The 21,778-nt window shown below is 40.1% G+C and overlaps 4 protein-coding genes and 2 non-coding genes across 8 annotated transcripts in view; 2 read left to right on the top strand and 4 right to left on the bottom strand.

The window, feature by feature from the left end:
• Positions 1-21,778, top strand: part of LOC134811788 (coiled-coil domain-containing protein 92-like) — an 85,254-nt gene that overhangs the window by 23,892 nt on the left and 39,584 nt on the right. The window lies entirely within an intron of this gene.
• On the bottom strand, positions 1,703-1,775 carry Trnak-uuu (transfer RNA lysine (anticodon UUU)). The gene has a single exon. It is a non-coding gene; the product is annotated as a tRNA-Lys (tRNA).
• Positions 2,052-2,124, top strand: Trnak-uuu (transfer RNA lysine (anticodon UUU)). The gene has a single exon. It is a non-coding gene; the product is annotated as a tRNA-Lys (tRNA).
• On the bottom strand, positions 5,959-12,559 carry LOC134826545 (G patch domain-containing protein 4-like). 3 transcript variants are annotated; one of them, XR_010161716.1, is made up of 7 exons: positions 12,438-12,559; positions 11,987-12,150; positions 11,711-11,773; positions 11,533-11,588; positions 10,790-10,837; positions 9,626-10,166; positions 8,994-9,504 (listed from the first exon to the last, which is right to left on the bottom strand). XR_010161716.1 is itself a non-coding variant. In XM_063838942.1 (6 exons), exons 1-6 carry the CDS (start codon positions 12,508-12,510, stop codon positions 9,977-9,979), a joined length of 594 nt encoding a protein of 197 aa, XP_063695012.1. In that variant the 5' UTR covers positions 12,511-12,559; the 3' UTR covers positions 8,994-9,976. The 3 variants fall into 3 exon arrangements, 1 of the variants encoding a protein (XP_063695012.1); XM_063838942.1 differs by having other exon boundaries at positions 8,994-10,166; XR_010161715.1 differs by lacking the exons at positions 10,790-10,837; positions 11,533-11,588; positions 11,711-11,773; positions 11,987-12,150; positions 12,438-12,559 and adding exons at positions 5,959-6,452; positions 7,535-7,684; positions 8,484-8,673 and having other exon boundaries at positions 8,915-9,504; positions 9,626-9,868.
• Positions 14,763-21,778, bottom strand: part of LOC134811787 (cell division cycle protein 123 homolog) — a 32,455-nt gene continuing 25,439 nt past the window's right edge. Inside the window, exons 2-3 of the mRNA XM_063818854.1 lie at positions 16,562-16,788; positions 14,763-16,253 (exon numbers count right to left, since the gene is read on the bottom strand). Coding sequence (XP_063674924.1) covers positions 15,462-16,253; positions 16,562-16,756 — 987 coding nt within the window. The 5' untranslated portion in view covers positions 16,757-16,788 and the 3' untranslated portion in view covers positions 14,763-15,461. The remainder of the gene's footprint in view (positions 16,254-16,561; positions 16,789-21,778) is intronic.
• Positions 17,036-21,333, bottom strand: LOC134811783 (isoleucine--tRNA ligase, cytoplasmic-like). The gene is given in 7 exon segments (XM_063818848.1): positions 17,036-19,575; positions 19,578-19,748; positions 19,750-20,187; positions 20,334-20,470; positions 20,595-20,686; positions 20,867-21,069; positions 21,225-21,333. Coding segments are annotated over 7 exon segments (3,570 nt in total). The 5' UTR covers positions 21,318-21,333; the 3' UTR covers positions 17,036-17,139.

Genomic DNA, 21,778 nt, shown 5'->3' with positions numbered 1-21,778 from the left:
CACTATTGCTGATTACTTTCTTCTCGCACGTACGTATACGACTACAAGAAGCTAGAAAAAGGCGCTTTTGATCGCGTGCGAAGCGCGCGCTCGCTCGCGGCGGCCGTCCGGAGTGCACGCTTCGCATGCACAAGACATTTATAAAACGTGTAGTAACGCTGCACATAGGAATGGGAACAGATACGTTTCATCGCGTAGTAGAGCACAGGAGGTTCAAAATGTTGCTTTAACCAGAGCTCTCTCACTTGCAGTAGCGCGCGACCGCGTGAAAGAAGCGCGTCACGCAGTTATACGCGTAGACACATGGCTACTTGAAGCCAAAGTGCATAAATGATAAAGAAATTAACGGCCGGTGTTAATTTCTTCATCATTTATATCATTTTATAATGTTCCATTATATGACCGTCGACGAGTCCAACTCGGCGCGCCTCCTGGTAGGTTAAAAATCTACAATAAGTTATAAACCTACAACACTACAAATAAAGAAACTGCTGCTATCATGTGCGCGCCATTTCACATTTGTTGTAGTAAGCAGTAGTTTTCAGCAGTTGCGCGCGCCGTAAAAACACGCATAAACTGCTTTGCTGTCGCACGCCCGCCATTTGCAGCAGTTAGCACCAGTTTCATTGCACTTTGACCCTCCTGTGAGAGAGATCAATACATAGATAAAGATACAAATAGATATAGATAATGAAGAAATAGTCATTTTACAAAAATGACACACATGCGCCCTAGTATAGGGTGGAGCATGTGCTTCACAAACTTTTAATACACATGCACGTCGTAGGTACAAAGTAAACTTATTTGTTGTAGGTTTACAACCCTTGTTTAACAAGTTGAATACTGCAAGCGAGAGGGCTGAGGGCTCTGGTTAGAGCAACTCGTCGACGGTCCTGGAATATATGGAACAGATATTTTACGAGTATCACCCGTTAAGTTAATACACAAATTTTGAAATAACCCGAGCAAGTTAATTTTTATCGTGCACCTCCTATAAGTATTGGTGGGTTATTTGTTATTAAATTATAACTGCATTATATCATTCAATGTATTCTTTATTTTAAATACTTGAAACCCCTAAAACTAGCGTGTAGTACCATGAATATGACTGCCAAGGCAATACAAGTACAACATTAAAATTTGATTCACGATGTCAATCCTTCGCATCTCGCTGATCTGCATACGTGGTTGCGAGAAGATGCGCGGCGCGGCCCAGTATTGCATAGCGCTACAACATTAAAATATATTGACTCGGTTACTATGTACTAGTAATTACATTGCTTTACTTACTTGACAGATGTTACTCGTCTAAATTTCTTCGAAGTAGCGCGCGCCGGGCCAAACCATTAACAATGGTCAAATCGCTTTCTTGTGTTGACAGATGATTAGATTATACTGGCCGTACTCGTCTAAACTTTTCGAAGTCTAGTAGCGTGCGCCGCTTTTTACTCAAAATATTATATGGTCCATAAAATATATGTTCATTTGTAGAATTTATTTTTATTTATTTATGGTCGAGAAAAAATTTAATACATACATTTTACATATTGAATTGTTTAATCATTAATGTTTGGTCAATAGCTGATAAACTTGTTTGTTGTTAAAAAGTTTACTGTCGGTTGCGCGCGTTGCCTTGCCACTTGCATCGAGCCCCACTCCACACTCCATGACATTAGCTCGATCTGGTGAGCAAAAGTCAAGCAGCCTGATACGGGACTCGAACCCGTGACCCTCAGATTAAAAGTCTGATGCTCTACCGACTGAGCTAACCAGGCTTATACTACGATATCATTTTGAAGATATTTAGACATGTGGCATTTGACATTCAATAGATTTAAACGCGTATAATCCGTCAAATTGTTAAATTGTCTGCCCACAATATCTTGAGAAACATTGGGCTGAAAAATTTGATCTCCAGATTACTTATTACTTTTCTTAATTGTGCTTATTCATTAGTATAAATATAATCGACGGACAATAGACCTGGAAATTTCTTGGAAAAGGGCAGTCTACAGGCGAATAAATAACTTCAAATTCGACTCGCAGCACAAGCCTGGTTAGCTCAGTCGGTAGAGCATCAGACTTTTAATCTGAGGGTCACGGGTTCGAGTCCCGTATCAGGCTGATTGACTTTTGCTCACCATATAGAATTTCCATACGTGCTCGATTAATTTGACTGTCATATTAACTTTAAGTGCGAAGTGCACGCCTTGAATTGGTTCAATAAGTTTGAAGTTGCGGCTGATTTTATAACAAAATTGTATAACACTGATGGACGATGGTCTACATTGATCACGCATTTCTTGCTGTAGTAATTGCATTCATCAGTACAATAATGTACCATGTACTCGTGCATTAATGTGTACTCAAGTTGAGGGTAAGGAAAGACAATTCTGGGTCAATCAAACAATGTTTTGACTGTGACATCATACATTTTAACTGATATAAGTTGTAATTGTATCCACATAAATCAAATGCAAAAAATCATTATGACTTTTAACTGATATAATTTGTAATTGTATCCACATAAATCAAATGCAAAAAATCATTATGACTAATTGACCATGCCAGCATTACGTTGATTGCTAAAATCTTTTACATCAATTTTAAAGTTAATGTATCTTGTATTCAACTATCATCCGGAAAAAATAAGGACAAATCGTGCAACATTTAACATAATAATCTTTAAAGTAAACTTTACAATAACTACCAAAACATTTCGTAGCTCCACGACACAGAGTATTTTTGCTAGTAAAAAATCGTGATGTCGCTGATTTCATCTTCTCTTGTATAACTCTAGGTCTAATTTTCTTCCTGAAAGTAGTTTCAAAAATAAAAGTACTATTGGTAGTTTTATTCTCAGCCATATTATTAGTGTACGCAAGATCAAAGACAAAAATTGACTCCATGATCAATGAGCAAGATAAGATTGACTTGTTGGAATATTTTGTTACGGACGTTAGGAATCTGGAATTAACGAACCTTATCGAAGTAAGCCAACTGTCGCTTTACTCGATCAGTGTTTTCCAACTCATCCTCCTGAAATTATTTCAAAATGAGAGTAACCGCGTGAGTTTTGATGTGAGATACCCATGTGGGTTGTCACCCTGTATATACAATTTTGGAGGCTTAAATTTATTTTTAATATTGAATCATAATTTTCAAATTAAAGTGCAACCAATGTGACAGAATTAGACATCTTTCTTGTCGTGATAAATATTGGGGTTGCACAAACCTGGTCGTAGAAATAGGTCTGTTGACGTCTGGGTCTGCCGGATCTTGGTCGCATTCTTCCCGGAACCTTCAACTCTCCCTTTCCCTGGAGCACGGCGTCCTCTATATCTCCACTCTTGAAAAACAGACATATTTTTAGTGGTACTATCATTAGTGCTACTTCTTCACTTCCAAAATAATGAATGGTTTGGCAGCTTTAAACTTATAATTACTAATACAGTGTGAATTAAAGGTTTAAAACTTATAATTACTAATACAGTGTGAATTAAAGGTTTAAAACTTATAATTACTAATACAGTGTGAATTAAAGGTTTAAAACTTATAATTACTAATTAAGTGTGAATTAAAGGTTTAAAACTTATAATTATTAAATAAAGTGTGAATTAAAGGTTTAAAACTTATAATTACTAATAAAGTGTGAATTAAAGGTTTAAAACTTATAATTATTAAATAAAGTGTGAATTAAAGGTCAACACTAACCATAACAGACCGTTTTTTGAGCTCCCCCTCTGCCACAGCAGCCATACTATCAGACATGACACACACACAGACGAACAAACTTACAAACACGATCATGTTCTGGGGGAGGAATGGGTAAGATAATGTACACAATAGTACGGGATAAAGACTGTAATATAACGATACAAATCTGTCTTCTTACTGTTACCCAAGTTCAAGTCTATGAAAAGGTCTATAAATCTACAAGTCTCTGAAAGAAACCTTGCAATATGGAAATGTTGAAAATAAGGCAATACATAAGTGCTACTAGACTGTAAGAATTGAACAACATTCCGCAGGAAATATATGGACAGTTTGCTAATTATATTATTATATTCATGTTAATACCGTCCACTAAGCATGTTCGTAACCAGGAAGACATCGACAGTAATTTAATCACTTATTAAGGCATTTAAGTATGTAAAGTTAAAAGTTCACACAGGCTACAGACTACAGAGCTACCAGTACTGGTCCAGAAAGATAACTGTCGAGTGTAGCATCAGGTGAGTAACAAGGGGAACTTATGTTCACAAGGGAAACTGCGAGTAGGTGTCATGAGAGTTGGAATACACTGACCTTTCTAATTGGTAGGGTTTAAGAGGATTTGAATATTTTCACTGTTTACTACATAAACGGTTGCGTGGGACAATGCTATGTGCCATTTTGGGGCGATTATCCCACAGCAAACACCCTTTGTTGATAGTTCAAGAAGACCAGTTCAAAGCATTGAAAGTTGATTCAGCTTTGTAATAACCGCTTAAATTACGACAGTGAGACTTTGAGACCCCCTCCCCTAACCGCTAACAACCAGAACTAAAGAATCTTAAAGTAAATCACAAAATCTAAAACTCAGAAGTCGATGAACTCGAGTGCATTTTGGAAAACGGTGAGCAGTTGTACAGTTTGTCCCGCAGAGCAGGTTTGCAGCCTATCATCTTATTATTATAAAATTAGTATTAAAATATAGATGGTTAAGACCGGCTTAACGGCTCATCTACTAGGCAATCTTACTCATTAATTCGTGGCGAGCCCTCACTATTGAACAGTATAATTAGGGATAAGACTCGATCTATAACAAGTATTAGGGATAGCACGTGACCTTGGCTTAGAGGGTGCTGGACAGGTCACAGGTAGTATTACACAAGTGGATACGACATACTGACCAGATTATTATCGTGATAACATAACACATATAATATCAGCGGTAAAGTATTATAATACAGGCCTTGCCAAATTAGATCAGTAGGATTGGAGCTATTCTACCAAATACTCTTAGTTCTTATATTATTTAACACTATCCTCCGTATTGTTCCATACAGATTTATGACCCTCACAAATATTATCGCTGGGTATTACTTAGACTGATCGTTAAATAATGTAGGAGTATCACAGTCATCTATATTGCAAATTTAGTCTAACTGTGAGCATTGCCGTTGGACTGGCTAACAGCTTCTCTTCGCAGCGGTCTCTAGGCAGCGGTCTCTAGGCAGCGGTCTCTATACTATGTACTATATACTAGGGGCTGTCCTGACAAGCCCCCAGCTAGCCCCTGGGTATTAAGATATATGAATCAATGTACGATTGGGGATTCTAGCAGGGTCGAGATGCTGGTCTCCCTGAGGGAGAGGGGGGGGGGGAACCCCATCGATACCCTTGCCTATTTCACATTTGACCAAAAGTAATACTAATAAATGGGCATCATTTTCCGGTCAAATTTTCAAAAACAATTAGAGGACGGCTAACACGATGGTGTTCCGAAGTTTTAAATGTTTTTAACTTTAAGGCTGCCCTTCAGTTTTGAGCTCTAGCTCTTGAACCAGCCGTGATTTAAGGTATAAACAAGATGAAATCCACGAAAAGCAGTAGAAATTAAAATTATCTCACACGAAGTCGACATGATGATTGTCGCACAGAGCAAACCGACTGTGACCGCTAGGACATATCCGACAACCGAACCACATCATGCACTGTTCCGTCACAAATGAGCTGATGATCTCTTCCTCTCTATAATACCACCGCAGCTCACTGGACCCCTCCCCCAGGAAATAGCACCCGGGTATAATGGGAGTATTTATAAAGGAGTATTTAGCGGGTATAATGGGAGTATTTAGCGCTTTTTCCACAATTCGGGGCAAACGAGGGATTTGGGGCCGATAATGGGGGTTTAATTCAGTTGTTCAGGAAACAACAAGATATCAGTTATATGACAAGGAATAAGAGAAGTTTGTGGCAATAAATGTCAACTATTAATGACAATGATCATTAACACTTAAGTTTAACACCGCTCGTTGTGATTAACGTGACAACCGGCGCGTGAACCGTCTTTTCTGACAACGATCCTTTACTAAATGACATTTAACAGATAAATTGTCCTAATAGATTAGGTTAAACATGTGTCCCCGCCTAAAATATTGGCTCGAAATCACAAGTTAACAGATTTGTGACGACTTCTGAATATGAAAATAAGATGAAAACTAAGTTATAGTTAGTCTGCGGCTCAAGAGTCGGTGTTTAAACAGTCAAATCTAAGTCTTTTCATTCTTAATTAAGCCGACAGTTTCTATATATAATTGGTTTTCAATTTGTCTGACATTCTTTTAACTCGACTAACAAGCAGATAAACTTTTCAGCATAAAATGAGAGATGGTAGTTGGTCCTCAAGGTGGGTGATACAAAACGAATCCTATCCGTATGCAGTTAGTTGAGAAGAGGCGTCGCAACTGAAAAGAGATAATGATCAGTATTAGTCCAGTAGCCATGTGAGGGCTTTAAAACCACCTCTTTTTGAGGTTTGATAAAGAGTGAGGTTAACTAATGAATGAGAACTATGTTCGGTTATGAGCGTCTAGGTAGGTTAATTAATGAACGTTGGTGAATGATGAAAAGCCGCAAAATGGCATCTCTCATTAAACTGGGGAGGTAGACAAAATGCTCTAAACGAACTTTTAGTCTCTAATAGACATTCTAATAGATATTAATACTTGTAGTCTAGTCATTTATGGACATGTACCTGCAAATTTCTAGATACTCAAGAAAATTTGCACAGACCTTCCCAAAGGTATAAATAAACGATTTCCGAGTGGAGGCTTGGTTCGGAAAGTTGATGAAATATTTGAGTTATTTTTGATATGTATTTTGACATGTAATAATTTATCTATAATTTAAAACAAAAATCGAACTGTTTGACCTATTTGTTAGATTTTGAGGGTCATTCAAAATTTGGACACGAATCTTGAAACACCCTGTAAACCCCAGGGGGGCCACGTGGGTAAACCCCAGGCCCAGGAGGGCCACGCCTATATTGACCCAATGACGCAACTGACCCTTTGCTTCTGAACGTCGTAGAGACTTCGAAATGGGTTTCAACGAGCCACATATGTTTATATAGGAGTTATTGATCAACATATGGCCTAAAATCTTTACTTTTCGAGAAATTCGCCAAAAACCATTTTGAGCGTGGCGCTAAGCCCATTTTTCTAACTTTTGATAGGAACATGATAGTCTTCGAATAGAATGCAAAAGAACCGCAATTGGCATATTTTTATATGAGTTACGAAGAAACATATGCCTTAAAGTGCTAACTTTTTCAGTTATTTACGAAAAACTTATTTCGGTTCCAAAAATCATGGAAACATATGGGTATCTGGTAAATTGGGCTATGAAGGTCCTAGAGATTTTTAAATTAGTGCAAATTGTGCAGAATTTGCACTAAACCAAAAAACTATCAAAGATATTGATGCAGGGGTGTAATCATTCCAACACCCCTGTATTGATGGCTGCTACCTCCCGCCAGTACCCTCACCTCGATGTGGTCCAGTGCGTTCCACACCACTCTCTTATACTCGTTCTGGTTAGCTGTCAGAATGCTTCTCTCTCCCAGAGGGAACATCCGTAGTTTTCCTCCGACTTAAACCACGCGTAACACTTCTCGTACCTCTTGTCAGACTCCAATCTGGGGAAATCCTCACTTTTAAACGTCTGACGACTGGAGTCACTGGACGTAAAGTCTATTATCGGTTTCTCTATTATTTGTTACTCTAAAGCAGTCAGTATTGCTAAAGCAGTCGGTATTGCTATTTATTTGGGTTATTGCCTAGTTTAGGGAGGATCCCATAATAGAAACGCCAGTAAATTTGATAAACGAATAATGGTACTTATTACGAAATAGTTAACAATCAGTTTAGCGGAGTATCACAGCCATAAAACACGTAGAAATGGAACTTCATAGCTGCTGGTCCGGCAATAAGTTTAGCAAATGACTAATTGTACAATTAAATTGTAGTTAGGAAGTCATTAAGCAAAAGATAATCGCCACAAAACACGAAGAAATTAGCCATAGTAAATAGCCCTTAGAATATTGATCAGCAACAATACGAGAATTTGTACGGCAAAAAAGAGAGCTGCTAATTGTAGTCCTCTTAAAAACTGTAGGGACGTTTGAAGGGAACTGTAGTACCATTGGATGGGGGAGGGGGCTACCATTGCGATAGTAGTGAGTCTGGTAAATGGCTAATAGTAGTAGTACACAAGATTTTGATCATCACCGCAAAACACCAGATATAAGCGATAGTAAATACTGCTTTCAATACTGATCAGAAACACGGGTTCGAAACATCAATTTTAGATCAGTTTTACCAAATTTTAGGGATTTCCAGGGGAGTGAACGACTAAAAATAGTTACCATCAGTCGTCGTAAAAAACTGACGATCGTATTTCGAAACAGACATGTAAGATAAGTGATCTGAACTAACGTTATGGTGAAAGGCAGAAGTTTACTGAGGTCTATTTCGAGACGAATACTGCAGCCAGAGTTGTAGTATTTCTTGCAAAAGTCCTCGCGGCCGTTTGTAGCCAGTACAGCGATAGTAAACTCGGTGCAATGTTCAGAGAGAGCAGGGAGTTGGTGCGGGCTGGTTGCTGTCTCACTCTCCATCTGTTCAACTGAAATAGGTCTGGTAATTGGTGTATAAGGGGCATGAGAAGTCGAAAATTAGATCTGCAAAACAAATAGGCAAAATATATTTGCAGATTTGGATAGAATTGGATACTCGCGGGGTGGAGTATCTTTAATAAACCTTCACACGAAATATCAAGTAGTTAATTTGCATTTTTCACAATCGCTTTTATGTCATTACAAATTAAAAGTAAAACAACTACAAAGGTCGGTGGGTTATGAACTAACCTGAGGGTATTTGAGAGCGAGGAAGTATTTCTGAGATACGATGGAAATGTAAGGGTAAAGGAACCCCTCCCTGAAGATATGGGGAATAGCGAACACTCTGATGCACTGTAACAACTCCACACACTCATCTCTGTTCGACACCGAGATGTTCCGCTCGATCCAATACAGCACGTGCACGAACACGTCCAACTCTGAGACCGCGCGCAGCGTGCACAAGCTCAGCACGTGCACGGCTATCTCACGCGGTAGTTCCCACCACTTGGGATCTGTAGGTAAAGTAATATCACCAAGGAAGTTTCGGGTGAGAATGTCATCACATGCCCGGGTCAGGGTAGGATCTGAATGTTCCAGCGCGAGGGTGAGGGTATCAAACACAGTAACACAGGACACAGTGTCTCGGATATACTCGATGACGTCATCAAACAACCACCCGACTTGGAGAGCGTTGGTTATCTGAAACAGTTCCAGGGTGTCCCTGTATATACCAGGGTGCTCAAGTCTCCCTTTGTACAGGGACTTCAGGAAGCATTCTACGCTCGCTAGGGTGAACGGTTCTAGGATTTCTCCAAGAGCGGTGGCCGGGTTTCGCCCTGAAAAGTTGATCAATCGGTACAGCAATTCTGGGGCAGTTTTAACTGTTCATAACTCGCAGACGAAAGCAAATTCTAATTTCTGAATAAAGCTAGTATAACTTAATCTAAACAGACAAACCAGTGATGATGTCTTGCAACATATCGCTCTGAGAACCCAACACAAGACTGTTCACTGATATTATCCGGCCATGAGAATGTACGCTGAGATCTGAGTACTTGGAACTATTGAACGAGGACTGTACTGCCTGGGCCAAGCAACACACCCACTCGTTATTTCCATGGAAATCCATCTTCATACTTTACTCGGGTAACAACAAGTCAATAACACAACTTTTTAAGATTTAAAATTAAAACATCTCGAGATATAATACAGAGAATTCTTCGGAATAATTTAATTTAAATTCGAAAGATCCGGTAGACGGGACTAATTAAGCGAGCAATGACAGACTAAATAATCATGCGCGTTTAATCATTTAGTTCTCTTTCTCCGTTTAGTCCTAGATTTCACATGACTGTCTTTCGGATTAGAACGTTTATCTGAAGTTCCCAAGCGTTTCGTCTCAAGCTGGTTGCTTGCGGAGTGTTTCGCAGCGAACTCCTGCTCAGCCTTCTTGACCCGTTCCAGCTTCCCAGAACTGTAAACCCCGTGTCTCGCACCCCTGCAATAATCACAAAACTGATCTTAAAGCCCACAACAAACTACACAGACACCAGAAGTAATACAGAGAGCTGCAGCTCCAGGCTGTGCCTGTAGCTGGCGTATCTCTCTGATCTTTCTTCTCGTGCGAGCTGGTCCAATGCCTGCAGCGCACTAGACAGAGTTAAGAAGATGTATTAGGAGAGGAGAGTACAACGATTAGAGCACTTAATCACATAATAGGTAGCCGGTGGTGGTGATGCGATTGGTTTGAATAATAATGTAAGGGTTGAGGAACCGCTCGCAGCACGCACAAAAGGAGCAGAAGTCTGAAATGAAAGCATGGGATCGGCTGGTTCCGGGTTAGAGGCGGGTTTTTGTTAAGCGCGTGAAATGGATGAGAAGGAAATAAGGAGGAAATGAATTAAGTCCTAGACAGCCTATTTCATTTTAAGTACAATGATCTAAAGTTCCCGTTCAAACGATTATAATTAAATCATGATGTGTAGTGGTTGTGTGTAGTGGTTGCTGTGGTTCAGTTCCGGTAAACCGAAGAAGACAGTAACCAGACCAGATAGGTCAACAAAGTTTAAATAGTTATAGTAAGTAGTACTATAATTAGACTCTAATTAAAAGTTAACTAACTTGTGAGCTGTCCGACCTTCACATTCCACCACCATTGCCGTCGATAATCTGATAAGGAGATAATGGTTAGCGACCACTTCTAACCACTAATATATTGTGAGAGTATAATTACACCGGGCAGTTGGACCGCAGAAGATCGGGGATAGAAATAGTTTTTCAACGTGCAAATGATCATCGACTCTGGAGTTAAACGGAAACCTATTAAAGAACGGTTATAAGAAGTCATCAAGATAATGATAACGAATAACGATAATGATAAGTACCTATCGTCCACAAGTTTAAACTCATTAAGAGCTCATGAGTCTACTTGTAAAAGTAAAACAGAGTGAAATAAACAGACTGAGAGCGCTTTCCGGGAAAAGGCAGGTTTCAGAGCTGTTATTGCCCGTGTTTTGTCGAATTTAAATGCAATGATCTAAAAGGGTTGGGCCAGTGTATTTCTCTTGATTGGGTATTATAACATAGGTTCTGGAGATATATACATAATACATATTTAGGTCTTTTATAGAAAACAGTCCCTGCTAAATTCCCTGACCAGTGATCCCACTGTACTGTCCATTGTCCAATAACTTTAAGGTTTTAAAAAGTAAGTCTCATGGTAAGGAGTCGAAAAAAACTTCTTACATATCTGCGGAAAAGGGCTAAGATATCGGTATTATTTCCAATAAAAGTGGCTCAATATGTTCGATAGAGTTGAATATTCTATTGGCGTCTTTAAAGAGAAGGAAATATTAAATGCTCACGTATTCATTCCAGAATTTGAGGCATCATCTGGATCGTCGTCATCTAGTTCATCTTTCTGAAAAATACTTGGTTCAAAATTCCGCAAGTTATCTTTAACAAATCAGTACTAAGAAATTAGTTTGAATATCTTACAGACTTCAAGTTCCAGAATATTTTACAGAACATCTTCAGACTGACCTTCACAAAGTTAGAGTAAGTCTTTTTCTTTTCTTTCTCTTTTTCTTCCAGAACCTCCACTTCCTAATGTTTTGAGATGTCACAAGTATGGTCTTAGTGACGTATGGAATATCTTTGCGAAGAACGTGGGTTATATAAATATAATTTTGAGACCACTGCAGTGTAAGCAGAGCTGAGCGATTGTGTCAACCATTAATAATTGAAGCGACAATTATCACAATTATCTTCAAAAAATATCTGTATTAAATGAACTTGTTAACAAACTTATCCTTTAACCTTTTCAGATTTGCCAACAGTATCCAGAGCTTTATTGAAAACATTGTCCCACCAGTTGAACGCAATATCCTTGACTATGTCGTGTCCTAGTCCGTGTTTGTCGAACTTGAGATTTGGTTTTATAGCGTCACTCATGCCATCCTCTTTTGCGCCTAGCCCTTTACCTTGAAGAAGTGACATTTTAATACTTTCAACACTACTATATAACAAATAATTTGAGGAAACGATGTAACAGATTCGATATATTTTAATGTTGCCATGGGGTGGCAAGTCCCCATACATCGCAGTCCGGTAGTTTCATTGCGTCCTAATATACTAAAATGTAACATCGGCTGCCAGATATGCTAAATTCGATCAAAGGTCGACAAGAAAAAGCAATCCTTATTTTAGTCAGAAGATTTGTGAAAGGTTTCCAAAATATTGATTTAAACCATCATCATAATCCACCAACCTTCAGTCCAGCCATACTTCTCAAGAAACTTTAAGCCGAAACTTTCACCGTGCACTTGTTCCGAGTCAGACATGGTAACACTATCTGATTTCAGTACACAGATTAACCTTGAGTCATGATGCTGCAAAATACATTTCAGATATATTTGATAAACCATAGCTATATATAATATAGTAAATATAGAATATAGTAAATAATATAGTAAATATTATAATAGATCAAAATGTCTGCCTTCTGCAAGAAGGAATACATTTATAAAACTCGTTTTTTAAGCATTACATTATTATGAGTCATTTCAAACACGATGAACTTTTAAACTTTCAATCCCAAGTGATTCAGTTAAGCTATAAAACAGTATTATACAGTATTAAATATAATTAAAATTAAAGTGCTGTCTTGGGTATAATTGTGATTAAGATTGTGTGTGGAAATGACTGAGCCGGGATTTACATATTTTACAAATTTGGTCGTTTTCTAATTCGCTTGAAATAAAAGCACATATATTTATTATGCAACTGTGCAACATTGATGTATTTTGGGCTCACATAATATATGTTTTCGTACTGATCCCATTGGAAAGTAAAAACTCAAGCAAACCATGACTATTACATACCCCCAATTACATAAAATTTAAAATAGCTCAGTAATTGAAGCCTCCCTCAATCGGAATCTGATTCAGACTGGCTGAAACATCAACTTCAAACTAATTTTAATCGGGTGGAAACTTCAGAAACTGGATAATCACACCCGGAATTCTTTAACAATTGGGAGACAGTTCAGCAATACATGGTTTGACTACGACAGCGAGAGCAAATGAACGGTCCCCAACCAAATCACATAAAATCTTACACATTGATACTATAATCCATTTTCATACACATTTTATCAAAGCTAGGATGATTGCAGAATGCAGGTTTATCGACTTACATATTCTGACTTACATTTTCTATTGCAAATTTTTTCACTTCAATAACCTAAATAACTCATATTTTGCCTTTTCCACATATAACTTTAAATTTCTAAAACTCAGAAAAATGGCAGCGGGATGGACGAGTCTGACATCCTGCTGAAATTTATTTATTTTTGGAGACATTGCTCGCATCTCCACAGCCGTGCTTTTAATTATTTTCTAGAAATCTGAACGGAGAGCTTTATATTATTAAAGGCGTACAAATTTATCTGCGCATACATCGTTTTTCTTTGATCAATGAAACGCAGTAATAGCAACAAATCAACAAACTGATAAAATATCACTACATCCAACCATGTCCAATGAAATTGTAAAACTAAAAAATAACAAAAATATCTCAAAATATAAATGTTAACATACTATAACCACCACAGTCAACCATAGATAGTTAGATAATAGTCAAATATCGACTCTAACATCAACAATCTACATTCATTACGCCTTACAGAAACGAAATCTTTAAATCTTAACCGTAACTGAACCAGATTATTTCATATTAGATAATTGAATTATGAATCACCCAATTTTCAAATAGAAATAAAAACAATCAACATCATGCTACGGACAGTGTTCAATAGTAACAACTGGACAGACAGACTTAGACAAGAACCAACAAATTGAAAACCTGGAACGAGAACCTGGAAAACACCGAACAAGAAATAACCATCAACTAGAAACAGAGTCTTCACCCAGAGGGGGGATGGTCCAGTTTCTCTTTAACCATGATCGGATCCTCCCAATCTCCGATAGTCGTGTCGTTCATATCTTCAATGAGCCGGTCCATGTCCGCCCTTGAATCACACTCAACAAAACAAAAGTTCCTGTCGGTCATCTGGTACGACTGTTGCTTGGTGTTCATGTACCTTACGGAGGCGTTAACATTGAACTGACATTTAATAAACATCACCAACTGCTCTGAAGTTATCTCTTTAGAGGGTAGCCTCACGTAGAGTTCATGAGTTTGTGTGACGACTTGTGTTCTGGAGTTAGCAGCTAGTCTGGTCCCAGACCCAGAGTTGGACCTGGTGGAGGAGAGGGTGTGGATTTTGTTACTCTGAGAGTGGTTAGTTTGGTTGACTGGAGGGGTTCTGGAGTAAGCTTTGTTAGGTTGTTGTAGAGGAGCAGGGTGTGGTGATGGTGTATTGGCAGAGGCTTCAGCAGACCGACTTAGGGCCGCTAGTCTCGCTTGTCGCATAGCTTCCAGTGACTCTGCCATCCTGCAAAACCTATTTTTAGCGCGATTATATAATTTTACATACTATTACTATTCATTTGTATATAAATTGATTCGTGATTGAGAAAGTCTGGAAATTTGGAGACAGCGATTCCATCCGGTAATCAGGGAAACGAAATGAAAACAGTGAAATAAGCAAGAAATAATGTTAAATAAAAAGAACTTAAAGTTAAAAGAAAAAGGATTTAAAATTTCGGCTCTCAATTAAAATGCACCATTCACATTTAGCTATCAGTTGTGGTAAACGATTATATAACTTTCAACGAGTCAGGTGGCACAAGTTTCTGAGATAAATTAATTACAGATTGGAAAAGACTGTCATTCGAGATAAATTATTGCGCAACAATGCGGCCATTGTAATCTTTGTTCATGAACGGTGACCTCATAAATCTATGTAATAAATCAATAATATAAAATTAAAACTTAAAACGACTTCACCCGATGACTAAATTAAATACTAGAGGTAAAGCATCCGTTATCTTACTATGTATATATTATCAGCTATTTCATACGCATATTCTTCTCAAAAATGTTGTAAAAAGAAATGGTTATATCATACAGATTCTATAAAAATCAGCTATAATTGATAATTACAATTCAGTAATAAATAACGTTATCTTATATCCAGAAACATCCCTTTCTGTCTAATCATTTTCAAACAACTGCATCCATCCTCAGAACTTCGTAACTTCGAACTTGTGACTCTTAAAAATAATAAGTTGGGTACATTGTCCTTATAGATACGATGGTACTGACACGTGATGCCCATATAAGGAGATGGCACTGGATATATCGACTATCCTGATCCTCCTGATCTGTCTCACAAGTCATCATCGTCACTGTCGCCCGCAAACTTGCCATTATTGAACATGCTCACAAACTCGTTAATTTCCTGCTGGTTATTAATGCTCACAATGTCCTGTGGGACCCTGTTAGCGCCGTAAGGGTGACCCTTGATACTCTCCTGGTTTTCAACCACTTTAAACACGGGCTGTGGGCCCGGGGTCAACCCGCAGAGCTCCTCCCAGGCGAAGAGGAGCGGGTCGGTGACCCTGCAGAACGGGTTAAAGTCGACCAGAATAACATGGTGAGGTCCTGATCTGTAAACGTCGAACACAAAGTCAGGGTCCGGGAACTTTGCCTGGATGTAGTTGAAAAAGAAGTGCTGGATATCGTTCAGGATGTTGATTCTATCGGCAGGGATGGAGGCGAGAAACTGGCGGTGGTTCCGCTGGGACACAGCTATCAGGTTGTTAGCCCTAACAAAACACCTAAACTCTCCAGCAGGGGTTATGCTCTGGAACCTGCGTATCGTTAGGACGAACCCTCCTGTGGGTGTCTGGCTGATACCATCAGTACATTCCATAAACGCCTGGGTCAGGTCATGTTGAATAAACTCGCTGCCCTTCAATAACAGGATAACATCCAGCGGGGTCCGGCAGCAGAGGGAATTATCATGCAACATCCAACTCACGTCACGGGGCGCGGACCAGTTGAGCTTGATAAACGCTTCTCCACCAAGACGCTCTATTGCTAGCCTCACTTTCTCCTCCAGGTCCGGGAAGTCCGGTTGGGTTGCTTGCGGAGTCTCTTCCCATTCTTCCTCATCTACCTGAGAAAGGATAGAATTAGAAAGAAAAAATAAATTTAATTCCATACCTGGATGTATTTCTGTACCGCCACTAGATGCGGGACATATAATGGCGGGACAGATTATGGGACATATAATGGCGGGACAGATTAATGGGACAGATTATGGCGGTGTATTTCTCCAAAGACCTGAACGAAGGACCCCTTATCGGCGGGACAGCTAGTGGCGGGACAGATAATAGCCGTTACAGGGACATACAATGGCGGGACATATAATGGCGGGACAGATAACAAATGGCCGTTACATCAGTGAAATTAACTATTTCTCACCTCACTGTCGGAGCTGTCCTGCTGCTGATTGTGGGGGTGAGAAGGAATGAGGGAGGGAGGCAGCACAACACCGTCAGCGGACAGATAAGCCAGGAAATCAGGAGTCAGGTGAACGAACAAGGTGTCGAAGGTGATAGGTCGGAAGTGGCTGTACCAGACAGGGGTGGCACAGTGCTCGATCTGACTCCTCAACATCTTCCGGAGTTAGTTCAACATTGCTACATCCTGTTCGTTATTTAGTTCAGTTAGTCAGTTGCCAACATACAGCGAATTATACAACAAGATTATGCGATTCGTGGGAAGTCGAGGACATTTTAACATTTAAAATATGATTGGGAACATTATGAAGATGACAATACAATAATATGAGCAATAATTGTCAGTCTCGTCGGCGAGACTTAAACAGCAATCAGAGAGAGAGAAATAGAGAGAGAGAGAGAGAGAGAGAGAGAGAGAGGCAGTCAAACGAGATAGTGGGAAAACTCCATAAAATCAGTCAAATACCTTTATGAAAATGAAATATGATAAAGCTTGAGTTAAATTATTTACCCTATAATATGACCTAAGAAGATGAGCAGCTACGCTGTTATAACTGTGACAATACCCCCGCCAAGGAAAGTAAGGTCACGTGTTGTACATTTAACCGCACTACCATTAAAACTCAAGATTACCGTCCTTCCAAACAGCCCATACATGGCTTTAACTTCCCTCTCAAGTCGTATTGCTGACAGTTGATTACCGTTGGGTTGTAGTAGGATTTCCCTTGAGGAATCGTTGTAGTTGACGGTGAAGTATTTACCGGATGGACGACCCTGAGGCCATTGGACGACAGGACCGGAGCTACTTTTCTTGACATCTCCACAGAGAGTAAGCTGGAATCTGCTTCCTTTAACCTCCACTTCTTCAGAAATAATTACATTTTCCTGAGCGGGTTCGCCTAAGAATGGAGACTTTACGCCAGTTTCGATGAAATCTTGATAGTTTCTCATTGCTCTAGACATGTCTTCGTTATCCTTCTTCTTGCTGTCAATCGCGTAAAATATGGAGATTTTATCAGTTGGGACTAATTTAGCTGACTTCCTAAGCTTCTGAATTCTGTTGATGACCTCTCTCGCCAGGCCCTCATCCATCATCTCCTGGTCAGTAGACAGGTCGAGTAAGACCAGAACATTGTGCATTGAAGCAGCAGCATACGAGCCCGACTCAGAGTTCACCTCGTAACCAACATGCATCTCATCAAAACCGATAGTATGACCGAGAATTTCCCGTTTCCCTGACTCCTTCATCTCCGTAAGTTGAGCGTCAGTAAGTTTAGCGATGGCTGCTGACACGGGTTTAAAGTCCTTCTTCAGCCGTTTCCCCAGAATCATGTGGTTTGGTTTGGCAGTCAGTTTCACATCGTACTTCTTCTTATCAGATGAAACTGTCAACTTCTTCACATTGAGCTCACTGACAATGTAAGACTCCAGAGCCTGGGCGTCTGCCAGAGTTGTAGGATCAGCGTCCACCAGAACAACCTCCTTTAAAGGATATTTTATAGGGAGAGTGTTTCGGTCCCTGAGAACACGGCCTGTTTCAATAACAGCCTGCATTACCGACACACGGCGTTCAATATCCTTATCAACCATCTTGGGGTCGTACTTTGGTAGCATCATGTAGTGAATACTGTCTGATGCCCCCTTGATCATGTTTTTATCAATGCTCTTGTGCAAGTTCTGGTACATCATCTCGGTGATGAATGGAGTGAATGGGGCCATGAGTCGGATCATGTTGAACATGACGGAGAAGAGAGTCTGCACGCTCGCCTGGCACTCCTCCAAATCAACCTCTCCTCGCAGTCTCGCTCTGTTCAGCCTAACGTACCAATTAGTGAGGTTCTCAATAAACTGGAGCAGACGGGGAACAACTGTGTAGAGTCTGTAAGCAGCCATCTCCACCTTCACGAATTCTATTAAAGTGTGCGTGTAGGACAGGATCCACTTATCCATCACGTTATTGGACAGGACTGGACTGTTTTCATTATACACGAACTTCACGCCATCTTCTTTATCTAGTCGGATTATATTTTGGATCAAGAAGCGGTAAGCGTTGAACCATGGTAGAAGAACATCCTTGAGGACATCCTTGACACCTTCCTCTTTGAAGCGGAGAGTATCAGCTCTAACAACAGGGGAGTCGATCAGATACAGCCTCAGAGAGTCTGCTCCGTATTTGTCCATGACAGTAGTTGGGTCCGGGTAGTTCTTCAGACGCTTGCTCATCTTCTTTCCGTCGGAAGCAAGCACCAGACCGGTCACGATCAGGTTCTTATATGGTGGTTTATCAAATAGGGCCGTGGCGAGGACCAGAAGTGTGTAGAACCATCCTCTCGTTTGATCAACTCCTTCCGCAATGAATTCAGCTGGGAACTTAGAATCGAACTGAGAAACATTTTCAAATGGATAATGCTGCTGCGCGTAGGGCATACTTCCACTTTCAAACCAACAATCGAACACCTCCGGTACCCTCTTCAAAACACCCTTACCACACTTCGACGGAATAGTGAGATGATCAATGCTCTCCCGATGAAGATCAGTTATCTTCTCCCCGGTTAGGTCCTCCAGCTCCTTGATAGATCCCACACACACAATCTCCTCGCCGTCATCACTAACCCAAAGAGGTATAGGAGTTCCCCAATACCTGTTCCTGGACACGCTCCAATCGCGACAGTCAGCCAACCAGTTCTTAAACCTCTTCTCTTTGACAAACTCAGGAACCCAGTAACACTTGTCGTTATTGGCCAGCAGTTTCTCACGGAGTGCAGTGACCTTGATGAACCAACTGGGGATGACCCTGTAGATGAGGGGGGTATCAGATCTCCAACAGTATGGGTAGCTGTGGTTTATGGTTCCAGCGTGGACCATTCTTCCTTCTTCCTTCAGCTTCTTGATGATGTGCTTGTCAGCATCTTTCACATACATTCCATCAAAGTCAGTCACGATAGAGAGGAACTTTCCGGTGGGATCAACAGGGCATATGTCAGGTTCCTGCCCTTTTTGAAAACCCCATTGGCCAAACAAACTCGGTAATCGTCCTCTCCAAATGCTGGGGCCTGATGGACCATACCCGTACCCGCATCCTTAGTAACATATTTATCAAGACACACTTTAAACGCTCCATTAGCCTTCATCTGCTCCATGTAAGGGAAACAGAGGGGTGTAAGTCTTACCAGCTAGGGTATTTCCGGCGAACTTCTCAAGAATTGTGTAGTCATCTTCTGTCTTGTACAATCCACACAGCCTAGCTTCCATCAAGATGAACTTCTGGTCCCTGACTTTGTCCAGGATCTTCACGTATATCTCATCAGGGTTAGCACACAAGGCAAGGTTGCTGGGCAGGGTCCAGGGGGTGGTGGTCCAGGCCACAAAGCTGACTCCCGGGTCCTGGTCGATGGGGAAGCTGACGAAGACGGCAGGGTCCGTGACATCGTGGTAGTTCTGGTTAACCTCAAAGTTAGAGAGAGGTGTGTTGCAGGCAGTGGAGTAGGGCATTACTTTGAAACCTTTGTAAACAAGACCTTTAGCAAACATCTGTGACCACACCCACCACACTGACTCCATGAATTCAGGATATAAAGTCTTGTAGTCCTGCGGGAAATATTTTAATAAGAATCCTGTTTATAAGTTCAGTAATACGTCAACAACATCAAGCTTTATTAAAACCTAGATTAAAAGAGCCTCACGGAAGTTCTAGATCTTACACACATGTTACATAAGACTAAAAGTTTACCCACGTTCTCGAAATCTATCCATCTGCCGAGTCTCTGTACAGAGTGTTCCCACTCACTAGCGTACCTCATCACAATACTCCTACACTCCGCGTTGTACTTGTCTATACCCATTGCGTGCACGTCAGCAGGTCCCGTGATCCCTGGAGAAATAGGAGGTTTTAGGGGCTTGCAGGTTTTATTAGGTAGTTATTATAGCAGTTAGTAAAATGTAAAGAATTTGTATCTTATTATTGTTAGTTTTTGTTAGATGGAGGTTAAACGCACCAAGTTTCTTGTCAATCTCGTGCTCTACAGGTAAACCGTGACAATCCCAACCAAACCGCCTCTCCACATGGTACCCGTTCTGGTGAGCATACCTGGGGAGGACAGGGACATGTTAAATATAATATGTAGAGGTTCTGAACCGGAGTCTGGGGACCTCCATCACAATCCGAGTATGAAAAGTGAAGACTTCAAGAAGTTTGATATTTTCTACAAAAATTGTATTGGAATGAGCTGGAACATCAAAATACCGTGCTGGTTTAGTTTTTACCGACCTAGTAACGATATCCTTAACAGAGCCAGCCAGCAAGTGACCGTAGTGAGGAAGTCCTGTAGCAAAGGGAGGACCGTCATAGAACGTGTAGGCTGGACGTTTAGCTGCTTTACTTTGCTCTAACGACTTCTTAAAAGTGTCGTTCTTCTTCCAGAGTTCAATCACTTTCTCTTCCTCTTTGGGGAAGGACACTGAGTCTGGTACCTGTACCACGAAGAGTATTACAGTGAATAGGAGACTGTACCTCACAAAATTGGACCTAATGTTAACCATCTGAAATTCCATCAACCGGGTTTAGTTTATTTAAGATAAAAGTTAGAGACCACTTCCTCGTAATGTTACCAAAACTTGTTACTCACTTGAGAGACCATTCTGGTAAGGTTGTGGCACAAAAAGGGCGTTTGTTGAACGATCTGAGTTATGAGCGGAATAGAGCGTTTACTCGTGATCATGCATCACCTAGCCATAGGAAACGATCTTTGAAATGGTCATATTGATATATTTAAAGGTATTTCTCAGGGAATATGACGAATTGAGGGGATTTGTTTCTGCATTTTTGTGTTTTGAAAACCAGAATTGGCGTCGTGGGATTTTCAATTAAGAACTTAACGTAGTAAGAAAACGGTAAGTTACAAGATCACTAACATTACTAGGTATATAACTGAACTTTAATAACAACATTAACAAATTAGCAAAATATTAAGTTATTAAACAGACTGAAGCTGCTGCTATGAAGCTTTATCGTGAAGGAAATAAGCCCTTAGATTAATCATTAAGTAACATTAAGTAACAGTATTCTGATTTTCGCACTAAAGTACGTTTACCCAGTATACTGGTGACTGATCGGAATTCGGAAATATATTTCAAACCGTGCATTCTAATAACAATTAAAATCAACAAAATCAGTTACAAT

The sequence above is a fragment of the Bolinopsis microptera genome, chromosome 2, assembly GCF_026151205.1.
Source record: "Bolinopsis microptera isolate Bmic1 chromosome 2, MBARI_Bmic_1.0, whole genome shotgun sequence".
Lineage (NCBI taxonomy): Eukaryota > Metazoa > Ctenophora > Tentaculata > Lobata > Bolinopsidae > Bolinopsis > Bolinopsis microptera.
The sequence above is the reverse complement of the archived record's forward strand: the minus strand, read 5'-3'. Positions and strand labels throughout refer to the sequence as shown.